The sequence below is a fragment of the Malurus melanocephalus genome, unplaced genomic scaffold (genome assembly GCF_030028575.1).
Source record: "Malurus melanocephalus ecotype Western Australia unplaced genomic scaffold, MMel_1.1 scaffold_3, whole genome shotgun sequence".
In the NCBI taxonomy this organism is placed as follows: Eukaryota; Metazoa; Chordata; class Aves; order Passeriformes; family Maluridae; genus Malurus; species Malurus melanocephalus.
Window position 1 is genome coordinate 4333696 of NW_026623235.1, and position 24593 is coordinate 4358288.

Consider the following 24593-nt stretch of genomic DNA (forward strand, 5'->3'; position numbering starts at 1 on the left):
GAGGACCCTGGCAAGCCCAGCACCTGCCCGTGGAACGCTGCCCGCGCCCCCGGCCGTGCCTGCCCGCGCCCCCGGCCGTGCCTCCCCGCACCTGGCCGCGCCCCCGCCGCGGGTCGGGCTCGGGGGCGGAGGGTGGGATCTCAGGCATCGTTTATGCCTCTTCCCTCCCTCCCCCCCCTTCTTTCCACCTTCTGCTCTATAATTGCCCGCCTCCTTTCGCTACCCTTTCGCCTTATCAGATGCGGAGCGGCCAGTGGGGAGGGAAGCGGCTCTCCCGCAGCCCCGCGTGARAACGAGCGGCCGCTCCCCGCCGGCTGCTCCCGGCTGATGCCCGCACAGGTCGGTGTSCGCTCCGCTTCTTCTCCCTCGAGGGCTGGGGCGAGGCGGGCGGGGGTCGGGGCAGGAGCGGCGCGCTTCCCATCCACCTGCCCGGCCAGATCCGCGGCGGCAGGAGCGGAGCCCGGAGGGAGAATGGGGTGAGGGAGGAGGAGATGGAGAGTGCAAGGTGGGGAGCCTCCGCTAGGACGGGGAAATCCCTTTRGAAACTCCTGCAAAGGCCTTACTTTTAAGTGATTAAAACCCAACCAATCTCAGTGTTGGTGCGGCGGAGACTCTGGCTGCTGCCCGCGTCCCTCCTCCCTCCCTCGCTCGCTCCGAGCCGCGCTGTGCCCGGGCAGTCGCCCCGCCCCAGCTCCACTCGCCCGGTCCCCGCTCCCTCCGGCATTCCCGGSTCTCACGGGGCCCATTCCCCACCTGCCCTCTGTCCCTCCCTTAACCCGGGTGGGTTCCTCGGTTTCACACGGGTGGGTGCCGGTGGTGGGGAGCCCCCAAAGAGGAGTCGGGGGTCAGAGCGGAGCCTSTGCTGGGCTGGGGCCGCGCTGCGGGGGCTGTGGAGAGGCGAGCGGGAGGGCAGAGCTCCCTGTGGGGTCGGGGCAGGTCGCACTCCGGCTCCGCTCTCGACCCGAGGAACGTGTGCCTGTGTCCGGGCAGCGGGGCCGCCCCGCTCCGCAACGAGACACCGAGATACGAGCAAAAAACCCCATTGACCTGCCGGTCCCCGGGAGGGGAGCCMGGGCTGCGCGGARGCGGCTCAGCYTCCTCCCMKGGTGSGAGTGCAGAGCACGAAGATGTGCTCCTTGTTTGTCCCGCCGGTTCTCTCGGGGGCGCGTCCTTCCCCCGGGGAAGGTGCCCAATTGCCCGGCCYGAGCCCCGAGCCCTGMAGCCCGGCTGGGAGRGGAGCTGGAGGAGCGGGGCTCACCCTGTAACAGGGTTCTCGGCTTGCGAGGGTTTGCTATCGGCTCCCAGTGCTAGTCTGGTAGATAACTCATCTACCACATGCTTACTAAAAGGTGAAATATATAAAAAGCAGAAGAAATAGGATATTTCTTTTTAGTCCCAGACGATGTCAGCCACAAGGTGGCTGCAGACGGGGGGTTTCCTTGCCTGGTTAAGTGAACCTTGACGTGCGGATCATTGCAGAGGTGAACTTGTGTCTAGTTGATCCAGCACCAGTTGTTTCTATTCTAATAAATCTTTTTTTTTTTTTTTCCTCTGGCTTCTCTCTAAAAGCAGCAGTAGAGAATGTTTCTAACAGAGGATTACTTGTCAGTTAGTATTTATAGCTCTTACTTTGGAGGAGGTTTTGTATCAAGTGTAGCAGGTGGGGAATTGAGCCAGCACAATGAGTGAATATTTTAATGTCTGGGTTACTATGGAAGAAAATCAACACCTCATCAGTGGTGACTGCATGGAAGAATGAGTTGTGTGCTGTTGTTTGAAGAGTTTGTGTTTACTTGATCCAGGTTGTATTCCTGAGTGAGGGGAGAAGCATCACTACCCAGCATGAGATACACAAGAAGTGGATTTCAGCCTGTTTTGAGATATTCTTGGTTCTTCCTACTGCCTGTCACTAAGCAGCTGTCTGCTGGCTTTGATCCTTTGGTGTTTGACACTTTGGTTCATGTAGTAGGGAACCTGGGAACTTTGCTCAGGTTTCTGAATTCTGTCTGGACARTGGGTCATAAGAACTGTGCATAGCAATATAAAAGTTCCTGGTGCACATCTTTGTTTTGGGTTCTAGGAATTTGCCTCTGTCTTGAGAGATTTATRGTATAAGAGACTGTTTCAAAATACATGTTTAAGTAATGTGAAATTTGTTGATAATTTAGTGGAAACTTTGATAACCTCCTGTGATATTCATGTCTGGGATTTGTGACAGTAGACCTACCAAGTCCTGGGATAGCTATGTCACATTGCAAATACTTAAAGGGAGAAGGGGATGTAGGTCTTATCCAGTTCTGTTTAATACTGGTTCAGTCTGCTTTTTATATTAGATTGTGRGTGAACCACTTGCTTTGTGCCTTCAAGACAAGGAAAACATGGAAGACAAATACAGTGATGTTTTGTCAGGAATATTAGAGAAAATTGCACAGGAGGTAWATGGGAGAGACCTGTAACACAGAAATACATAAACCAAAATTTACCCAGKTAAACCTTCAAATGCTGTCTCTTTGCTGACAGTGAGAAATCTACTATTAATTTTCTTTATTTGATTCTCCTGTAGAATTATMACAGCAGAGGACAGCAGAAATTCTTCTTGGCCCAGAAAATTAACTAAAACTAGTGCAGTAAAGTTGAGTGAAAGATAAATGTTTGTAAGTACTGTGCTAGGCACACATTGATGTATCTTGAGACATATTTCTGTGGAACTGAAATAACCACTGGGAAGTGTTAAAGGATAGGTTCAGATGGTGAAACTGGTACTGTTTTTAAGCTGACCTCTATGGTCAGATGAATTACCCATTCTGGAACTTCCTCTTTGGCACCAGAATTGTAACCCTGCTAGTTCACCTAGAACTACCTCTAGTGTTCATATACTGCTGCATTCTAAAGTGTTGATTTTTTCCGATGGGTWAAGTTAGTCTAGATGGTTTTGACCATGATGTTACTACTCTAAGTGCAGAGTGTGCAACAGAGAGCACAGGATAGGTTGGATAAGGCACAAATAGTAAAAGAGAGTAGGGTATACAGGATCATGAGAAGAGGACTTGAGTTCCTTCAGAAGCAAGTTCTGCCTTTTTACACAAGTTTCAGAGTTCTTTGCCAGTTTTCTTGATAAGGTTCTTACAAAATTGGGTTGCATAAAGACACATGTTGTGCTTTGTCATGTATAGCTTACTCTGTTACCAATGATTGTGTATGATTGGCAAAGGATATGGTGTTTCTTCTTATATGGGCCAAATTTTCAGAGCTATTGAGTAGCCCAAGTGGGGTTCTTTGTCCCTTTCAGGTAAAATGTGCTTTGGTCATAAAACTGCTCCTGGGGAATCTTTTCTCCACTCATATCTGTGGTAAATTCCTTTCTTGCTTGTTTTTCTTTTGTTTTAGTTGAATCCAAATTTCCCCACAATTTTCATTAAAGTGGATGCCCTCTCTTTGCCTGTTTAGTAAGTCTTTGTGTTCCATGTGTTTTCAGACCTGCTGATACTGTGTTTACTGAAGGGAAGAAGATGCTTTGTCGATATGAGATACAGAGTGGTTTTCTCTTGGCTTTTCTGGCTGTCACAGCTTTCTTCATCAGTGATGTCCAGGGCCAAGGTGAGTCACAAATAAGAAGATGGAGCTTTTCACTCTGATATTCAGAAATAGACTTTTTTATTCCAAATGCAAGTGTCACTTCCTTCKTATTAGGATGGGAATCCAGTTCTACTGAAATGAAGCAGGAATTTTACTGCTGATATCGAGGAGCAGGTGGGAGTAGAATTGCATATTYATGTGTGCTCTTTGAACCAGTATCTCAAATACCATAAATATTGTGCAAATTCCTGTGTCTCAAAATGAGTTATACACAACATTTTTTTACTGCTATTTACATGAAAGTCTTATCAGAAGTTGCTTTTACTGTCTTCTATGTAATCAATTAAGTTTGAAGGATCAGATATGATATTAAGCTTGTGTGGAACATGTATTTTTTTCTCTGTTGGAGCAGTAGCTGTTGTAGTGCTTACATCATTTCATATTGCATAGATCTGTTAAATGTCACAGACTACTCTGCAGCTTTTAAAATGAAAATCTCCTTTGTGAGTATTAAAGGATACTGCTGGGATTGTTAGGCTTACATACTTGTTGGATTGTACTGACAGTGTCTTGAYTGCTAGAGAAAATTCATCCTATTGCTTGGGGTAGGAGGGAGGAAGAATACCAATGAGTTTTTATCATTTCTAAAGAAAGGCATTTCTCTCAACTTYAGATTTATGTAATCCCTTTGATATGAGACTGCATGGGCATAACCGGGAGCAGAATTGGATCCTGGGGTCTTTTAAAGTGTTTTATATAATGCATTATTCATGAGCACATTCAGAGACTATTGGCAATGTGAGCCTTTCAAAATTCCGATAAATGCGAGTAGCAACGTTGTCCAGTCTGCGTGGCACTTGCGTGCTGGGGAYGCATACCATCTTGGATGTTTGGAAATCTGTGAGCCTTTTCCAAGTCTCTCCCAGAACTTGGGGACACATGTAAGCTGTAATACTTGATGTYGGTGATGTGAGGTGAATCAAGAAATGTATGTTCCCAATGTTCAGTGCATCAATTCTGGTCAGAAATGAGGTTCAGAATGTTTGGGATTTAATGAGCCAATAAAACAAAGCATATGGTTAGTCCTTTCTCTGTATTTCAGTYCTAATACATATGGTTAAGATTTGCAAAACAGGACTGGGGATAGAGATCCAWCTGCAGAAAGTTTTGTGAAATTCCTTGGTCTTGGAAAACTATATTCTTCTCTGCTTTTTTAAAACGTTGATTCAATAGGTTATGTTTGCAGTTTTCTCCCTTTAATATCAATACAATGAAATGAAGGTCAGAGAGAGGGTTTTTTCCACAGTAATCACACCAGCAGAAGCTAGAGTTGGTGTATTTGATGAATAAAGAACAATACTTCCCTTGTTCTTGGACTCTTTCAGCAAGCATCAGCTATGGAATGCTGTCAGCAGTGTGATATTAAGCTAAGTGGACTATTGCCTTAGCCCAACATGACTGTTATTCTATTGAATGAGGTGATATGAAGTCTCTATTCCACATTCACTGAAAAAAAACCCTAGGTGCACTTAAAGTAATAAGATGTTTCTCAAATTCTTTCTTTTGTCAAGGTTGCYACTCCTTGCAGTAAGCTCTTCATGCAGCTGGCTAACTATTTACAATTTAACACAGTTTGTTTGTCTGTTTTAAGAAGCTGTACACTCTGCCAAGGTGTAGGAAGAGCTGGTATTAGTTCCAGCTTGTGTTTCCTTCCTTTGGCACAGATGGTAAAGGTGTGCAATGTGACTTCTTGGAAAGGAGAATATGTTTGTGAGACTGAAGCCAACGTTGCCTGAAGCTACAACTTATCCCTTCAGAGGAGCTGTGTGGCTCCATCTCATTTTTTGCTGAATGTCTTATAAACCACATAGTGCTGTTCAGTTTTTACTCAACAACAATTATTTTTTCAGCATTGCTGTTYCTTTCCCATTCAATATAATGTATAAATAACAGCTTTTGTCTATTTATGTTCTTATATGGTGTGTGAACACAGTGCTGGGCAAGAAAAACACTTGAAAATTGTTCACTTATTCATAAAGTAACTTGCATTGAGAGTTTTTCTGTATTTAAAGATGGAAACTTTTCTTTCTATAGCMATAATTTTCATGTATTACTATTGTAATTGCAGTTTTGCAATGTAATTGCATATTAACTTGTTAGTATCTTACGACAACAGTAAATTGACGCCCGTGTTTAGTTGGTATCCAATCTTAGACTATTGGATGTCTTGGAGAATTGTCCATAGGCAATTTATGGAATTTTTCCTTTCCAGTAAGAGCTGAAAACATTCTTTCCCTAGYTGTCCAAAAGAGTTATGTGTTTGGAGTGCTAATATTCCTGGTGGCATAAACCAAAGCCTTGAACTTGTCAGTTTTCTTTTGGGTGACTGCTCTAATGTTGCTGACAGCCATTCTCTTTTGCATTCCTGTAAAACCACTTAACGAGATCTAGCTACTGATTTTTATCAGTTAACTGACTCAGCTTGGATTAATTTTTTTCCCTTTCTGCAAGAAGTGAGATTTTGTTCCACAGACAATAAAGGTCCAAAGAAATAAAGATATCCTCTTCAGGTTGGTGAATGCATAGTAATTCCCATCAATATTTTGTTGTCTGTTCGAGTGTTAGATTTTTAACTTCCTTAGCTATGTGTACTTTTCTATGCCAGAACGTTAGTCTTTGCACAACTAAGACACAGTTGATTATCTTCCTAGTGAGTAATTATTTTCTTTCTTATGGTTAATTGCTGTGTGGGAATGTCCCTTCTGCTGCAYTGCTGCCTTTGATGCAAAAAATACYCAGTGAAAATTGACCAGTTATGTAAAGACTATTCTGGCACAACTTTTCTAGTCTTTCACATTGTATCTCTGTAGTATACAAAAAACTTTTGGTGATTGTGTCCTTCTTTGCCTGTAAGATCTGTGATTGTTTTTTAGGGGCTCAGATATTTACCTGTTTTGGTGATGGCTAATAGCAGTTAGGCCAGAACTATGCTTCTTTGTTAGAAGGTGCTTTCATAAACTGTCAAGTTGAAAGTAGGATGGAAAAGAATGATGGGGAAGGAAGAAAATGGCAGAGAAAATGAACTGAATTTCGAAGACATGATTGGGTTCTTTTTGTCAATCTTGGCTGTTACTTTGTTGCTCTCTGCTCTGCTTCTTAATCCCCATACAAATTTACCACTTAATTCCAAAAGTGCTGCATTTTCACACTGGCATAAAGCCATTATTTAAAAGTTTATTTGCTATTCCTGAGGCATAATAAAAAGAGGAATTGTATTTTTGTGAACTTCTAGGTACGATTTGTCACTCTTGTTCATTGTTTATGATTTATGTGTAGTTCAAAGACAATGAATCTTGAGAACGAATTAACAGCTGTAATCCATAATTGCAGTCTGCTTTKCTTTAAAAACTTTTTCGCCATAGTCTCTGTCATGTTTTCACAATTATAAGGTGCTGAATGTTCTTGCAGAAGCCTGCCYAGCAAAACATTTTGCAGTATGAGGGCCAAATTTTCAAAGAACTTGTGTTGTATTTGCGGCGATTCCTGCACACTCTCTTGCTCGCTATCACTTTTCTAAACTTGAGGGAGGTGAGAGGCTGAAGATGAGGTCTGAGACTGTGCCCAGCAGCTGAGGAGGTGCATGGGTTGGGTGTAAGCTCAGTGCTGYGAATCAGAAGTTCTGAGTGTGTGGAGTTCATGTGCTGCTGTTTCTGTCTCCTTGCCTCTCTTCCTGAGCTTGTTCTCTGAAGTCTTTGAGAATGCAGAGGTGTTGCTGAGCTTTTCTTGATCCTTTTACACTCTCTTTTCTCTGTTCTGGTGCTAAGTCCCTCAAGGAAGAGAACTACAGAACCTGCTCTTGWTCAGACAAAGCTGCCACTTATGGAATGAGAGGCTGGATGCTAGGAAATACATCTCTTGTATTAAACCTCCAGATTCTTGCTTTTGAGATCCCAAATGTATTTAATGATAGATGACATGAAAAAAACATGCACCCCCAAATCTCAAAAAAATTACAGCCTGCCTCTTTCCCTTCCTTCTTCACCCAAGCTGCTGGAAAAAGTAGCAAGTAGGAAAAAGTAATCAGTTCAGGACAGGTCTTTGGCTGCTGCTGGTGCCAGAGCTGCATTGGCTGTAGCAGATCAAATGACGAGGCCAGGGATTGCTGGCCAGCACATTCTGCCTGTTGACTCAGATGCTCCATGTGCTGTAATCCTTAAATCTCAGAAATATCATGAGACTGTTGGTTTGTTATATCTAAAGGACCAATAATCTGAGGGCATGAGCCAGTCAGTAGAGCAATCTTAGCCCTGGAGAAAAGAAATTGCCACTTACCTGCTTCAGAGAATTTCCCTGATTTCTTAGACTTACTAACAGAAACCTTGAGGATGTAGCAGCAGAGGCACCAAGGGTTTGGAAAAGGAAGGAGACAGTTCAGGGGGCTGTGGAGGCAACAAGAAGAGAGGAGTAAGGTTGGAAGTGTTGAGGTTTTCTAGCCCTTCTGACATTCAGCTTCTGGGTAACTTCCCTGGCTGCCTTTCCCTGTAGATGGGTTTGCTCTCTGAGACAAATTCTACTCAGCCTTGGATGCCCCAGGCTGCACTGCCAGCTGCTCTGCTGCAGTTTTTCAGTGAAGAAGGGATGTRCCTCCCTGAAGCAGAGCAGAAATACTTTGTAGAGGGTGGTCCAGCACCAGTGGAGTTTGACTGAGCAATGGGATGCAAAACTCTGAAAAACTCGTTTGTGTGCTGAGACACAAAGTTGCTGATACTATGGCAATGACACGGGGCAGTTTTTCCATTTGTTCTTGAGTCGGTTGCTTTGCTGATACATCCCCTCTTTCTCAACACTTTCATGCTTTTATTCATTTCACCTGCTGCTTCAGTTTGAAAYCTAGGTGATGGCACAATAAAAATACAAGTCAAATTTTACTTACCATCCAGATCACTCCTGTCCAAGTTTTGGCTTGTCTGTGCGTGCCTGTTAGTTTTGATGAGACTGAAGCAGTGTTTRAAGCTGCAATCCTTGTGCTGTTTAGGGCAGGTTTACAAATTGAGCAGCTGATGTTCCCTTTGCCTTGTGCATGCCTGTCTTTCCTCTTGGTTATTCTCTSCTCACAAGGATTTGAAAATTTGGCCCTGGGTGACATGAAATGTGGGGAAATGCCCACAGTAATGAGAGGTAAAGGAGTGTAGGTCATGCATCTTATCAGTGTAAGCAAGAGAGCAATTTTAATTCCCATATATTAACAAAGAGCATTTTTATTGCCAGCTTTGCCTGCTAAACTAGTTTCTTAACCTCTAACATTGTTTGCCTTTCTGTCCTCTGCTGTTATGTTGTTTAGTTTGTTTTGTAAAGAGATAAATAAAAGGTCTGTCTGAGGGAAGTAGTGCACCTGGGGATGTCATTTGACAAACTAATAAACTGATGTATGTGRCATTTTGAATAACTTGCATCTTTAYCATTAAAATTTTGTGTTGTCTTCCTATATGTGTCTATTTTTGTTTGTTTAAAATTGTTTAATTTTTATTTGAATTTAAAATGTTGTTTTCTTTCCAAACTTGCAGTGTCCCCACCAACAAGACTAAGATATAATGTAGTGAGTCCTGACAGTGTACAGATCTCTTGGAAAGCCCCCAGGGGGCAAATCACTGGATATAAACTTCTTGTCACTCCAAGTTCAGGTAAAAGTCTCTATGTTCTCTTTTAAGGTGAAAAAGCTGCCTTCCTATGGCTTAAAAGCTTTTCACAGTGAGCACTATGGAAAAGATAAAAAAAGAATTGAAAAAAGAAACAACCTTTAAAATTTTTTGAATGAAAACTTGAAAAGATAGACAACCAAGTGGCTGTATAGAGCCATGGGGGTGCTACTTCTGTACATTTAAAATAAAATTTAGATACAGAAACAGTTTTAGCATACAGCTAAAATACATCTTTGCACATATTTGTATGCAATCTTCATATATAAATGGACATCAAAATGTTTAATATTTGTATTTATACATGAGAATTTCCTTGCCCAAAGAAAGGTGGCAAAGACAGTATTCAGAGCTGATGTGGGTATAATAGGGTTGAAACTGGCAGCCAATCACAGAGTGAAAGCCTGAGGGGTGTGATGTTACCAAACTTGACAGATTTTTGTAAAATGTTTCTTTTTTCTTATTTAATGATTTTGCTGGACACCATGTCTGTTTCACGAGACCCAGTTGCAAAGGCTCATTTTAGATTATTTCTATTTAAAAAAAAACTGGTTAGACTGCCTAATTTGTTACTTTTCKGGGATCTTCTCTGGACTGGCTGTACAATCCCCAAAGTGGGAAAAGTGGGAATGCTTAGGTCATGGTAGAGCTTCAAGTATTTTAATCATTACATTTACTGTGCTATAAGAAAAGCAAACAAAGTCATGTATTTATTGGAATTTTTTTTTGTCTTTTGTCCTGTAGGTGGAAAAACAAATCAATTAATTCTTCAAAATACTGCAACCAAAGCAATTATTCAAGGTCTCATTCCAGACCAAAATTATGCCCTTCAGATCATTGCGTTCAATGAAGACAAGGAGAGTAAGCCAGCACAAGGCCAGTTCAGAAGTACGTGTCTCTTTATGGCTGACATGCAGAATTTATAAGATATTTCATGTAACTTTTCAAATGGTAGCAAGTGTTACACAAAGCAGGGAAAAAGGAAAAATGGCATTTTCTGTGGTGGAAGGAGAATCAAAGCCACGTATTTTAACTGATAGAAATACAGGTGGAGGAATTGATTGCACAGTAGAATCTTGCATTGGGCTGTCTTTGTTTCCACAGGATTGGCATCTCTTTCTTTCTCATTTCGTTAGGAAATTAGCTGTTATTTCATGGAAAGAATCTTCAGTAAGTGGAAAGAAAGTGCTATATTCCAATASTGAAAAAAWTTCATTTTTATTAAAAAAATATTATAACTGTGCCAACTGGCAACTAGTAGCTAGTTCAATAGTATGAAAGGCTGATTTCTTAATGGTCTTCAGTGGTCAAATATGTTTACAAATTTAATTTTTTGYATAATCAAGACATGCTCTTRATGTCTATATCTGATTTATCTTGAKCTTCACATTAAACATATTAAATATGACTAGTGGGAATTTGGTTGATAAATACAATAATGTGGCAGTGTAGGAGTACAGCTGAAAGCCTGSTGGATTCCCTGACACTGAACTTTTCTCACCTTGCTAAACAACCTGTCTCTTAGAACCAACACAAGATAAAATATTCTGAGTACTTGATGTGGTGTTCTTTTAGCTTTTCATCACTACAACTGCGTATTTACTACCTTAAGTTCTGTCCTGTTTAGGAAACCCACAAAACCACAGATTATTTTAGCATTAAAGAGAAGCCCAGAGTAGGCTACAGCAATTTCTATAATATTAGCTTTAGCTGTTTTTAAAATAGCCTTTGGGGAAAGTAGAGCAACTGGCAGCTTGATTTAAGAATATGGGGATTGTGTTCTATTTACATTGCTGCACRTGAAAACATGTACTTAATAAGGCTGGAGTTTCATTTAACAACATGATGCCYTGCATGAGTAAAACCAGATACAGCATATATACAAATCCTTTTTTTGCTGTCCTCTACTGTAGTTTTTTTCCTTGTTCTCTGACATGTGGCCACTATTTCTTGAGACAAAAAAGGTCAAGTTTATAAAGAGCTTTGAGAATATCATCTGGTTTAGTGCATTGGATGTATGGTTTTAATACYGTTGAGTTGTAGCTGATGTACTAAGAATTCTCAAGCTTACAATAAAGTTTTATGGTTAAAAGAGTATTTCTCTTTATATAGCCAGGTATAAATTCTTATTCTAGTACATAGTTTAATGAACTAAGATCAATGGAGACTTTTTTTTCCTTTGAAAATGCAGATATAATAATGTGCTAGATAAAATTTTTGTCTGTGTAAATATTTGGGTAAAACTGGTGTCTTGTCTCTTCTTCCTATGTGGTTAGAATTTTGACAGTTCCCAAATGCAGAAATCTCTGCCAGGATGTGACTGACTTGTCTCCTTTGAACATTTTTAGGCTTTTGTACCATTTTTCTGGAGATTTGCCCCTCAATAGCACTAGCATTAGAGGAGGCCAGCCCTTGGCCTTGCTYTTGGCCTTTTCTCAGAGGAATGCTCCTAGCAGGCTAAGCAGCACATCCTTTTTGGCCARTATTGTTCTGGTATTTCACCTCTCGTTTTATTCAGTCTTGTTCTGTTCTGACTTCTGACTAAGACCTGATGTTGCTGTGGCATTATCTGTAACCCAGCTAATAATCAAGATCTGCCTTGGTAAAAGCTGACTCCTCAGCAAGGCTGTGGACTTGAATTTGCTCCCGAATCAGTTTCACAATTGTTTGCTAAAGGCAGAGGTGATACACAGTCACACATTCTGTCTCAGTAARAAGAGTCAAAACTTCAGGTCTTTTGTTCTCAGCCCCGTATCTGGAGTGTGAGCACTGTAGGTTCTGCAAAGACAAGATCACATTTAGATGTTTGACCGTGATTGTTTGACCTATTGTCTTCCTTAGACAACATATTGTCTTATATTTTGGGTTGCAACTTGGAGCACTCCTGGATGATTCAGGTATTCCACATACTATTGGATGAATTAGTGAAACCAATTTGACACTAATGTACAACAGAATGTTTGCACAGTCTCTCTCACCCAGTCAAGAGACAGATAATCTCCTTTCACACCCTCACAGTGGTTTTTTGAATGATGTAGCACAGAGGAGGGACTTCGGTCCTGGCTGAGGCTCAGTGCCTGCTTGGATGAATSTCAGTCATAATCCAATTTTGCATCAGCTAAAGAGTGTAATTGGGGTAGAATTTTATTTACTATGGAAGATATTCTCAGCTTCATTGTTTTAAGCTTTTCCTGGCTGTTGCAGATGGCTAGAGTGCGGATACCAATTAGCATTCTAAGGAAATTCTGGAAGTGGTTTTTCTTCCCAGTATGTGACTTTAGCAATGACTCCTTTGTCAGAACATTTCAGGCTATTACTAGAGCAACACTGGCTACTAATGGAATATTAGAAATTGCTAACCMAATTGGGTTCTGCTTGGCTGTTGTGAAAGATTTGGGTCATAGTGAGGGAGGTATCCCACCCACTTGTGGAACAGGAAACTGTCAAAGTCTCAGCTCTGGGGCAGCCTTGCACTCATGGGAGTATTTGGTGCCCTGAATACAGATTTGGGCATGGGATCTGAGCTGATTCTGTGAGGAGGATAGTGTAACAGCTGGCTTATGTGCTTTTGTGTTGACTGACTTGGAGTGGAACTTTGCAATGCTGGACTTGCCTCAGCAAGCTTTGCCAATTTTCTGGGCTATATTTCCAGTGTGGGATTTTGTCTGCATGGGCTTAGGTTCTGATGTCACTRTTTGGACTCTCCTGTGTGAAGGGAGTCAGTTTTGAGAACTTTAATGATGATAGAATGGGGAAAGATCCATAAAAATAATAAACCTAAAGGGAGGGAGGGAAAACCAGAAACAGTCACTCATTACCTAAGCATATTTTCAGATGCAACTACTTTATCATGAAGAAGAAAATTACATGCTTATAAACTGCATTGTTTCTAGATTMATTGATTTTTCCTCCCTTACTTTACAGTTAAAGATATAGAGAGAAGAAAAGACACGAGTAAATCCAAGGTGAAGGATCCAGAAAAAACAAATGCGAGTAAACCAGCTCCAGAAGGTCAGATCATAACACATATAACTSATGTGATATTCTGAAAATAATCAGCTTCTTTATTTAACTTGGACATTGTAGTGATTTTCTGTAAGACAGTACTTTAAATCCGATTCAATGGGTTTAATTAAATAGAAGGGAAAAAACAGTGTTTTCAGAAATATTTGAGAGTTGCTACAGAGGTATTGCTTTTAGTTCTGTCTTTTACTTCATTTTTTTTATAAAGTCCTAAATACCACCATGAATAGAAGTAAATTATTGAAAAGTCATTTAAAATAATATTAAAATTACTAAAATCTTGTACTTCCCCACTGAATGCACTTTGAGTACTGGAAGAATTGTGTGTGTATGTGTGTACCTAATTACTTCATGTCATCTTGGCTGTAAAACAGGTTGGCAGGATTAATTCACACCTAAAGTCAAATTGATACTATTGTAATACTTAGCCACATAACTTGAGAAGTTGGTCCTAGTGTAGGTTGTATATAAAAAAACTTTGGAAACATTTTGAGGAAGGGGAAAAAAAAGAGTTAATTTTGTCCCRTTGCAAGGAGCCAATCTTCTGGTGAAATGTGATACTGCTTGMCATGAGAAGTTTGTCTAGTATGGGTGAAAATCTGTTTCAAGCTTAATATGCAGCTCTATTTCCTGTTATTCTAAAATTCAAATAGCATCTTCKTTATGAAGTAACCCCAACAGTAATTATTCCCTTCAGTGGTTATTTATGATATACAGAACAAGCACAGACAAGAAGAGCTTGGTATGACCTGAAATAGTCTCTCTGTGAATAAACTGGACAGTTTCAAGGATCCCATTTTCCCCTTGCMTTTAAATCTGTCTCCAGTGATGCAAGTATCAAAGACCTCACCCAAAGCTCCTTGAAGCCCCTACAAATTTTTTTTCGGTGGGTTTTTATTCTTACCACACATTCTTGTGTCATGTTGTATTTATTAATACTATGCAAGTTTGTTTTCATACCGCATTTCTCAGACCAAAACACCCTTGAATTCCTTTGGGTGCATTGGGAGAATGTTAGCTAAAGAGACAAGTTATACCTGCTAGTACAAGGTAGTGGATAGGTGATCTTTCCTACATTATGTCTAGAGGAAGGCTGAGTTGGAAGAAATTACAGAACTAGAGAAGAAAAATGTGATTTGCCTTCTAAATGAAGGACAAGTGATAAAAATTGAAGGARGGAAAACTGGGCCTGTACTTGGAAAATGTTGATTAAATGCAGACAGAAGAAAGTGTCTGCCAGACTGCAGGAGAGAATTTGTGCTTTTTTCATGGAGTAAGGGCAAAAATACAATTGGCAAGAAGAGCTTGGATCTGCAGTCTCTCCCTTTTTAGGATTCATGTTTACTTTTGAAGTCTTTAGCTTAGTCACTTTCCTCCTCCCTGCACCATTTTTTACTCCTCTGAGCTTCTTCAGTTGTACCAGGGCGTTTGTATCAGAAAAAAAATATGTCTCCATCCAGTACTTGTGAAAAGCTATTGCCTTACAATACCTGCTGTAGCAGGTTTTACTAGAAAACTGGGGTATGCATTTGAAACAAAGGCAAAACTTACAAACTTCTCAATCAGCAAACCTGATCATAAAGAAAAAAATATTATGCTAATTTATATGAATTCTTGAATTTTTTAAGCTCTATTTTCAACTCAGCTATATATTATTGTAAAGTAACTGACCTTTTTCCTCTACTCTAACTATTGCATATTTCTTTGCTTTGCGCAGTGTAATGATTATTCAAAGTGATGGAGATTCCAACTGAATGACTTCAGTGGGAGTAGGGTGAAATTCCAAGTGAAAACGCTGTGCAAAAATAACAACATCAGCAAAAAAAATGTGTAGCTGGGGTAGAAGTGAATTTAGAACTSATACACAGACAGTAATGATACCAAAATTTTCCTAGTTTAATATATAAAGACTGTTTCACCTCAAATTGAAATRGGATCAAAGAAATAAGGAAAAGTCTGAAAGAAATGGATTAAAGAAATAAGTGTAAAATTTTATGGCAAGCCYATGAATAATAACTTGATCCTCTGCAGATGTTTGACAGGAAATGATTTGAGTACAACCAAATGATTTCAAGCCAGCAGTTAATTGGTTTCATAACCATTTAGTGTATGGCTAAATTTGATGGGTTTAATAGCAACTCTGATACATTCTGTGGYTGCATTTATGTCTTTGGTCAAGCTGGTAAGACCTTGGGAGTTAGCAATACAAAAGAAATTATTGGAATCATAGAATCATTAAGGTTGGAAAAAACCTGCAAGATTATCAAGTCCAAGCTTTAACTTAATACCCTGTATCCATAAAAARCATCTCATGAAGTGCCACATCCATTGATTTGTTGAGCACTTCCATGGGTGGTGACTGCACCAATTCCCTGGGCAGTCTGTTCCAATGCTTATGTTCTCTTGCTGTGAGGAAATTTTTCATTATATCCTGTCTGAATCTCCCCTGGTGCAACTTGAGGCCATTTCCCCTTGTCCTGTCCCTTGTCACCTGGGAGAAGAGACTGATCCCCACCTGGCCACACCCTCCTCTCAGGCAGCTGTAGAGAGAGATAAATTCTCCCCTGAGTCTCCTTTTCTCCAGGCTAAATACCCTCAGCTCCCTCAACTGCTCCTCATCAGCCTTGTGCTCCAGACCCTTCCCCAGCTCCATTCCCCTTCTCTGGACTCACTCCCCAGCCCCTCAATGTCCTTACTGTAGTGAGGGGCCCAGAACTGGACAGGATTTGAGGTGTGTCCTCATCAGTGCCGAGTAAGACACAAGAGGACAATCCCTGCCCTGGTCCTGTTGGCCACAATTCCTGACCCAGGCCAGGATGCCATTGGCCTTCTTGGCCATCTGGGCACACACTGGCCCATGTTCAATCTGTTGATCAGCACCTCCAGGTCCTTTTCCAAGGGCAGCTTTCCAGCCACTGTTCCCCATCCTGTAGCACTGCCTGGGGTTGTTGTGACCTGAGTGCAGGACCCAGCGCTGACCCGTGTTGAACCTCACACCACTGGCCTTGGACCATTGATCCAGCCTGTCCAGATCCCTCTGCAGAGCTCTGCTACCCTCCAGCAGTCAACACTCAGGGTGTTGTCTGTGAAATTACTGAGGATATTATTAGTGTGTATAAACTTGTTAAAATCTTTTATGATGGCAGGCAGGTTGAGTTAGGTAGAATAATATCTTACCTGAGGGCAAGAGCAATCTTTGCTCATAAGAGAAATTGAAAACAGCCATTGTCCAGACTACTGTTGTCAGTGGTTGTGCCTTCTGCTCCTGTCTGGAGTGAAAGAGTGGCATAATTCACCAGTTATTGGAGTCAAGTTTTGATGTAAGGAGGTGCCTTCTATGAACATCTGCTCCACTTGTTACAGAAGGATGCTTRTGGGGATTAGTAGGCCAGAAAACCCAAAATCATTGTTTTGGGAAAAACTAATGAAGCACAGCAATGYACCTGTCAGTGAGTTTGAAAAAACTCCAGTTTGTGCATTAGGATAAGTCATGTATCATGCTGTTATTCCTGAAAGGCACAACAGGCCCATAATAATATAAAATTTTTGTTAACAAATACTTAGCTAATATACCTTCTTCAGGGTCACACAATAAAGCCCAGAAATTTCTCTTTCAATTTCAATGGGACATGGATTTCACCAYAGCCCTTCCTTCTGTTCCTAGGAACCAGGTCTTTGATAAGAAATTCAACATGTAAATACCTGTACTCATGATTCTAAGTGGTTCCAGAGCATCTCACTCGTATTTTTATCTGTGGTTTGGTTGACTGATTATGCAGTACTATCTGTTATTTAATTATCAATTGTCTAAGGCTCTGAGMAGTGCTGGGAGGTATGAATGCCTTCTCCTGGACTCTTTCTTCTTTTGCCCTTAAATTAGATTCTTATTAGAGTTTTGCTCTGTCTTTATGGAACTCTGTCAACAGCTTGTACAGCTTGCTWGTGGTTTTTCCAGCAGTTTCAGCAACATAGATTAAAATTTTCCATCTATTCTGTCCTACTCATTCAAGTGGTTTAAAAAGATTTACTCCCTTCCTGCTGTAAGTACTGTGCTCTTATCGCAAGCAAACCTCCAGTGTATATCCAGTAATGTCATCGTGCCAAATTAATTCAGGCTTAATGTCTAGCACTCATCCATCAAATGTTCACTTTATATTTGATTTCCAGAAACTTTCTGTAATCCCTCTGCACAACCACTTTCAAGTCTTGAATCTCCTTTCTATATGTTTGAGACCCTGTCATTTTTCAGCTTAGTGATTTATCACTGCTGTGCACACTCGTATTAATAATGTCAGAAACCTTTTCTCTTTCTGTCTGTTGAGAAAAAGCTCACAGTTCCAGCTTCTTTCAGCACTCACTGATATTTGAGTACTTGTACCTTGGCTTTTCTCCAACTCCCTCATGTACAAAGCTCTTTTCTGTACAGCGACAGGGGTTAATACATTCTGTGCCTTCTCAGATGTTTTACAGTTTCTCAGAGACCCTCTGTGAGTGATTCTCTAATCAAATCCCTTTGGGGAGGGGAGAATCACAATGTTTCGACTATAACCTCTGGCAAATACATATCTCTATATTTTTTTTCTGCAGAGTATTTCTCCACGTATCTGAATTGGGTTTAGCTCTTCATTTCAATATAAACAACAAAACACTGAGGCCAGTTTTATCTTCATGCTTGTTGACTTGATTGTGGGGATTTTTCGTTGAGAGRTGTGGTGGCTTAGTGTAGGCTAGCAGCCAAACTCCCACCTAGCTGCTTGCTTATTCCTCTCCCCAGCAGGATGGGAGAGAAAAGAGGAAGAACAGGAATGAAAGAGTTCATAGGTTGAGATAAAGACAGKGACACTGCTTACCAGTTACCATGGTAGGCAAACAGAGTCAGGAGGGGGAACATTTGCTTAATTTGTTGCCAACTAAAAAAATTTCTAATGTGAGTAGTGGGAAACAAGAGACAAACACTAAAACAACAGCTTTCCTTTCCATTTTCCCAGGCTCAGTTTGACCTTCTCCCAGACTCCTCTCCTCCTCCCTTGTTATCACTGCAAGTTGCATGCAGTCCAAGTCCCTTCAGAGAGGAAGCAAGTGGTGCAAAAGGGGTGTTGAGAGGTTATGATCAGGGTGTAGTGGTTTCTCTCTGCCATTTCATTCTTCTCATACCTTTCTTCTCCATGTACGTCACCCACAGGCTGCAGGGAGTATCTTCTAGGCTATGGACCACTCTCTCCTCTTACCTTGGAGTTTTCTCTGCTATTCCTCACTCTTTTTCCCCCTCCTCCTCTCTTTGCTTGGCATTTTTTATCCTTTCCACCACCACAGGTTCCACCACCTGTCCACAGACACTCAGCCTCTTCTCACAAAGGCCACCCCTGCAGCCTCCATCCTCCCAAWCCTGGCCACAAACACAGTGCCAAAGGTGTTCCTCTAGTGCTTTGCTAGAGTAAAGCATTTATACAGTCTTTTACCTGTCCTGTTTGGAAATTCCCTTATGCAACTCTCAAATCAAGATGATTTAGGATAGCACAGAGCAGGTCTGGGTCAGATTTCTCTTCTGAATAAGGTGTCACAGGGTAAACCTTATACAGTCTGTAGACATGCAAACAATGAGAAATAAGCTCCCATAAAGGATTGGGATTTATGTAGCACAATGTTACARTTACTTTCTCATTGTAAAATGCATGTCATATAACCATACACAACCAGTAAGTATGACTGGTTAGGCAGGTCAGGGATCTCTTCTGCACAGCACAGAGCTTGGTGGTTAGTTCAACCTTCCCAAATGAAAATTGTGTTTCACCCCTAGAGCAAGTCCAGTAGGGGCAGGTGTGTTTTTTTCACCRATTTCTATGAATATCCAGTGATGTAGTGCTGAGTTAAAATACCTGGGGGAACCCTTAGGTGTCTCTTTCTGTTGGGAGTCACTTTTGCCAGGAGTCAGACTGGTGGAACATCACCTGAGCTCTCTGGGCTGGTGGGGAGMCACTGGAAGATCTGAGAAAACAGGTGTTGCCACCCAGTTCCCTGCCCAAATGGAATATAGAGGAAACTCTAGGAGAAATCGACTGACAATGAAAGCTAGATCTGAGTTTTGCATTGTGGAAGACTGGGACAAATAGGTAGAAATTTAGAACAGAGAATTTATAACTAATCTATTGTCCATGAGTATAGAAAGGACACCCTGGCAATGGAAAATTTAGGTACTGGGKGAGTGAAAAATAATTTAGAAATCATAATGGGCTTTAGAGCTAGAAAAACAGCAGCTCTGTATAATGAGCTATGTGATGCTGTAGCTTGGGTGCTATTGGCTGTAATAGCAAGGTGCAGAGGTCAGGTTACAATATCTGTATGTAAGCAATATAATCTGAACTAATGTAAAAAAAAGGGAATAGTGACTTCATGTGCCTTGATCAATATTCCTGCATTTTTATATTATTTTAAATTAAAAAGCTTTTGAGTAAGAGGCAAAAATTGCCTGTAAGGAGAAAACAAATATTTCCTTTGAAATAATTTAATGTTATTAGTGATCTTGAGTGCATTTAACACTTACTGATATTATTATTATTAATACAGATATATACACATACAAGTTATAATGAATATAGCTGCTAATTCAGTCAGAACTCCCTCTGACTCATGCAGGTTCCACTCTTCTCTGTGTTTTCTTCACTACCCAGTGCTGCACACAGAAGAGATCTTGGTGATWCTGTACTAAATTGTGAGTTTTTAGCACTTTCAGGACTTAGTATCATAAAGTGTGCCTGCGGTTTGTTTCAGGTGAGTGTGACCTGCCAGTGCTCAGTTGCCTGCAAAAACTGTGTAGGCGTATCCAAAGTTATTGTTGTTTGCAGTGGGACAGTTTGGTAATTTTTTTAACCTGATGTATTGTACATTATTAATTATTTTTTTTTCACATTACTTCTACAATCTCCTAATGTAAGTGTTTCTGAATGATTTTTTTTCTGTGTTTTTCATCATTGCTATGCACCCATCAGATGATGCAAAAGGCACATCCTTCCTCAAAATGCCATGGTATACTTGTCTGAGGTTTCTATTTTAGTAGCTCTTGCAATGAGGTGAAATCATTCTTCTGACAGTGATAGAAAAGAGAGGTGCAGTCAGCTTAAAAATATACCGATTTGCATTCTTCTGTCAACATTACTATCACATTTGATGCAAATGAGCTTTGACATTCACTTTATAGCTGTTGAATGACACTATTTAAGCAGAATAGGAAAAATCCACAGAGGGGTGTATTAAGATACTATTCCGCAGAAGAGACTAATTATCTAATTTATTAACTTGTCTGTTTAGTTAATGTCAGATGCTTCAGTAAGCATTACTAGACAGTGTGAAATGGGTGCTATGAGGTATTTGACTAAGCCAAGGAATGAATACCTTCTGAACTTCTGCTCCATTGGCAGTGTTTCATAGTTTTACTCACTTCATCCTGGCTAATGTAACTGCAAATGTTGGTTTTAGTCATTATTTTTTTCTATTTTTTTTTATTACTTGCTGAACTCCTGGGCTATGGAATGCATTAACTATGTCTTTACACAACCAATAATTTGACTTACTGGCAGARTTTCCTTGAGTTTTCTGGAGGACACTTCAGCTCTTGATTATGAGCAGCAGAAGAAAGAAATAACTGCGCTGTGTGGGCATTTTTCCCCATGCCATTATGTTCTTCCTAAACAGTCTTTGTCTTCYCAGCTCTTCCATTTATCTGCCTCTACAATCCGAGGGTAAAAGCAAARTTTATTGGAAAGTACTTGGCTCTTGCACTTTGAAGACTTTCTTTTTTTGTCTTTCTTTGGGGACCACTGAACTGTTTATCCCAGTGCCCCTGCTCCAGGCAGAAGCAAAGTTGAGCATGTAGTCCTGATAGGTCTGGGGTGATYGAGCACAGGGCTTGGCCAAGCAAGGACTAACCAGACATTTGTGCAGGTGGAACTGGTCCCCTCGATGCCTTTATGATCCTATTTTCCCTTGAGTGTTGATCCCCAAACAGCGCCTTTGGTTCCTCTCCTAAACACACCATATTAGATTTTGTAYAATCTCCAGATACAGATCCTGTATCCCCTGTCTCATTACCCCCTTAGCAGTCACCCACCAGTCTGAACCATACAGACCATGTGATGAAGTGAGTGCAAATTATCAAAATATGTTGCTGATCTTGGAAGACACAAGCAGGATGAATATTTGCAATTATTGTTCAGTTTCTGGATCTATGCTGGAATTACACAAGAGGAAAAAACACAATATTTCTGCATGTCTTGTTTTCTTTTGTTCCAGTGCGGTGCAATGTAATATTGAAGGGGTGCTTGAACTGGAAGCAACCAAGTTTACTTCAAAATTAAAAGCAGTGCAGAGATACTGTTCAGTACAGCACTCTCCCTGGTGGATGCCCTTGCYTGATCATCACTAGCTAGCTCAAGGTCTACCTCCTTATCCTCCATTCCTAAGTGTAGAGATAACACTGGTCATTCATCTTTAGTATCAATTTATTGATGCTGCAAAATGGGAACATTTCCTACTTCAGAAATATGTTAAGTTATTTAAACATTGTGAGTGCTTCTGTATGATAGGTTTCCTTTTTGGACATTTGTAAATGAAAGCCTGCAWCAGAAAAATAGTGAAATTTATTACTATTGATTGCATTTGTCTAAATGCTAGGTTGCTGCCTACATTGCCTTAAAAGATGTCTCTGAATAATACTGARGCTTGAATATTCCACCTTTGCAGTGTCAATAGGATGTATGTGGATGCATTGCCTTGTCATGGATGAAATGGGATGCACATCTGCTGTCACTCACTGCYTCACTCCTGAGGATGTGCTTTGTGGAGGCTGTTACTTCAGGATTTTTTCTGCAGTTTACTTTTCAGTTCTGTGTTTACTATCTTTACAGATATGTTTGTAGTCTTTATCGAATGCTGTCTTCAGCAGTGTGTGACATGCAGTGACATTTGCAGTGACATTTGCAGTGACATGCGGTCTTTTGACCTGATTGTCAATAGCTCTTCCGTTTCTGGTTCATACCTGCTTGTTCTGGCATTTACTAATCCACTAGAAGTAATATAAACATAGAAATGAATTTATTCTCTATGCTTCTTTAAGGGGGTGGCCTCACATTCCCATGCCACACTTGGGAAGGCTGGGGAATGCTTGGACCATGCTGCAGCATTATTAGAACATTTTGGACCACCACAAAGCTTTGGCAAGCATTTATAATTATGTTCCCCTCACCATGCTCTTCTGACCACTCTGAAGCTGTTTATCCTGGAAATAATTTTGTAGACTTAATTTTGGTTTCAGACTCCATTACTTTGGCTTTGAACTCAGTTGGSTTTGTTCTGCCCAACCTTAGCCCAAACAGAGAGTCCATCATGTCTCCTATCTCAGCCTTCTCTAGTGAGAGCAGCACCTGACCATCTGATCTTTGCCAATAGGAGTCCCATTTGAATGCCTACAGCCAGTTATTTCAGTGGCTTCATTGCTGGCCAGATCACCATCCCGATGTTACAAAAAGGTGTCTGCCCTGGACTCCACTCAGAACCTGCCCAGCAGTCCTGTCAGCAGGCAGCCCCCATCCCTGTTAGATTGGCAGAGCATGGGGGTTTTTGAAATGACTGGGCTTTTACTTGTGCCAAATGTGATGGCTTTCCATTYTTCTGTGGAACTCCTAATTTTGTCTCTCAACTGCAAGTGGTGAAAACATCTTACAATAAGGAGATGAAGTGGACTTGTCAGAATATACYATTGCTTTCTTTGATGTTAAACACCAGAGGACTTTACGGAGGACTCTAATGCAAGGAAACTCTTGGCTAAACTCTGCTGCACTGGCCAGAAAGTTTAGCTCATTGTGCTGTGGGTGATCAATGCTTATTCCATGAAATCATCATGATATATTCTCTGGAGGAAATACCTTTTGTGTCCTTTGACTATTGCCTGGAACTTGGATTTCATTCTACARTGGCAATACCTCTATGGACCTGGCCAGGGTAATTTGGAAGACTCCTTCCTGGCTCCCATGGCTGAAAAACCTGATGGGAAATATCAGCACTAGCATGGACAAAATTATTTTTCTTTGCCATCATTTGGTAGTTGCTTTGGAGAAAACCAAGCAAGCTGCGATTAGCGATTGCAGCATTTACATCTGCAATCTGGCCAAGTTAAATAGCACACAAGTGTGTTCAAATAATSTGAATAAGAAAAAAAATATACTTTTGAGTAACAGCAAGATTGAAACCGAAGACCTGAAATTTGGAAGCCAGGAGTTGGGAAAGGGTTCATGTTGAGTTGTGCACTTTGATCCTGACAGAAGAAATCCCTGATTGAAGCRAGATCAGGGAATATGAACAGACAGAAAGAGAGATTGGGAGCAAGGGGTTGATTTTAAGATAAGGAAGGCTYTCTTATGTGTYTTCTAACTGCCCTTGTCTGTTCTGRATATGWGTAAAATTTTAYTTATTTACATKAGATTGTAGCCCTAGATTGARRGTGACTATTAACYTAGAGGTTGCTGGATRTCTTCTTCAGTTTGTATATTCCAGGTGACAAGCCCTTGCTTTGTTCTGAAAATGGAAAGCTTGGCATTAGAAATGATGACCAGTTTCCATTCTTACCCAGAGATTCCACTTACATCTCCTGGTGTCTCTTTTCTGTAGGAGGAAATGCTTTTCTTCCTGTCARTACATTAATATCTGGTYATGGTTGTGTATTACCTCTCACAARTGTTCCTGGCCAGKTARAATTGGGCAGATTGCCTTTCTGTCATCCAAATTGTCCCTCCTAAGAACGCTCCTTGAATGCATCTGCCTCATTGAAGTGTAGACACCATGTTGACATAGATATCTAGAGAATCTGTAGTTTGGAAAAAGAACAACTTGCTAGCTCTCTTTCTRCTCTCTGAGTAGAAAAAGGGACTTAGCCTATCGAAATGGAGGTTTCACTTTTGTTATAAAGTGATCCAGCTCCTGATATCAGAACTACTCAGATTCTGAGTTAAAAGATGCTTATCTTCATATTCACAACCCTTGAGTTATGTTTCTCCTCATATCTCTGCRCAGTATATATGTGTAATACTTCATAAATCTGAACTATTTCCAACTGAAAACTTGTCTGGCCTCTTTTTTTTTTCATTTGGTAACTTTCCCTAAGGCACTGACCTTTTTTTGTGCAATTTATTCTTGGTTGAAGTGGGAGACTGCTGTTCACATTCTTGAATGATGGATTAATAGAAGCTTGGCTGAATGAATGGTCTTTCATTATCTTGAGACTGATTTTCATCTCCTCAAGTCATTAGC

At 40.8% G+C, this 24593-nt stretch overlaps 1 protein-coding gene across 4 annotated transcripts in view; it reads left to right on the forward strand.

The window, feature by feature from the left end:
* The first annotated feature begins 209 nt into the window (after positions 1-209).
* Positions 210-24593, forward strand: part of COL14A1 (collagen type XIV alpha 1 chain) — a 111152-nt gene continuing 86768 nt past the window's right edge. For all 4 annotated transcript variants that reach the window (XM_057368034.1, XM_057368025.1, XM_057368041.1 and 1 more), the window contains exons 1-5: positions 210-339; positions 3476-3597; positions 9141-9257; positions 10017-10160; positions 13197-13283. In XM_057368034.1, coding sequence (XP_057224017.1) covers positions 3510-3597; positions 9141-9257; positions 10017-10160; positions 13197-13283 — 436 coding nt within the window. In that variant the 5' untranslated portion in view covers positions 210-339; positions 3476-3509. The remainder of the gene's footprint in view (positions 340-3475; positions 3598-9140; positions 9258-10016; positions 10161-13196; positions 13284-24593) is intronic.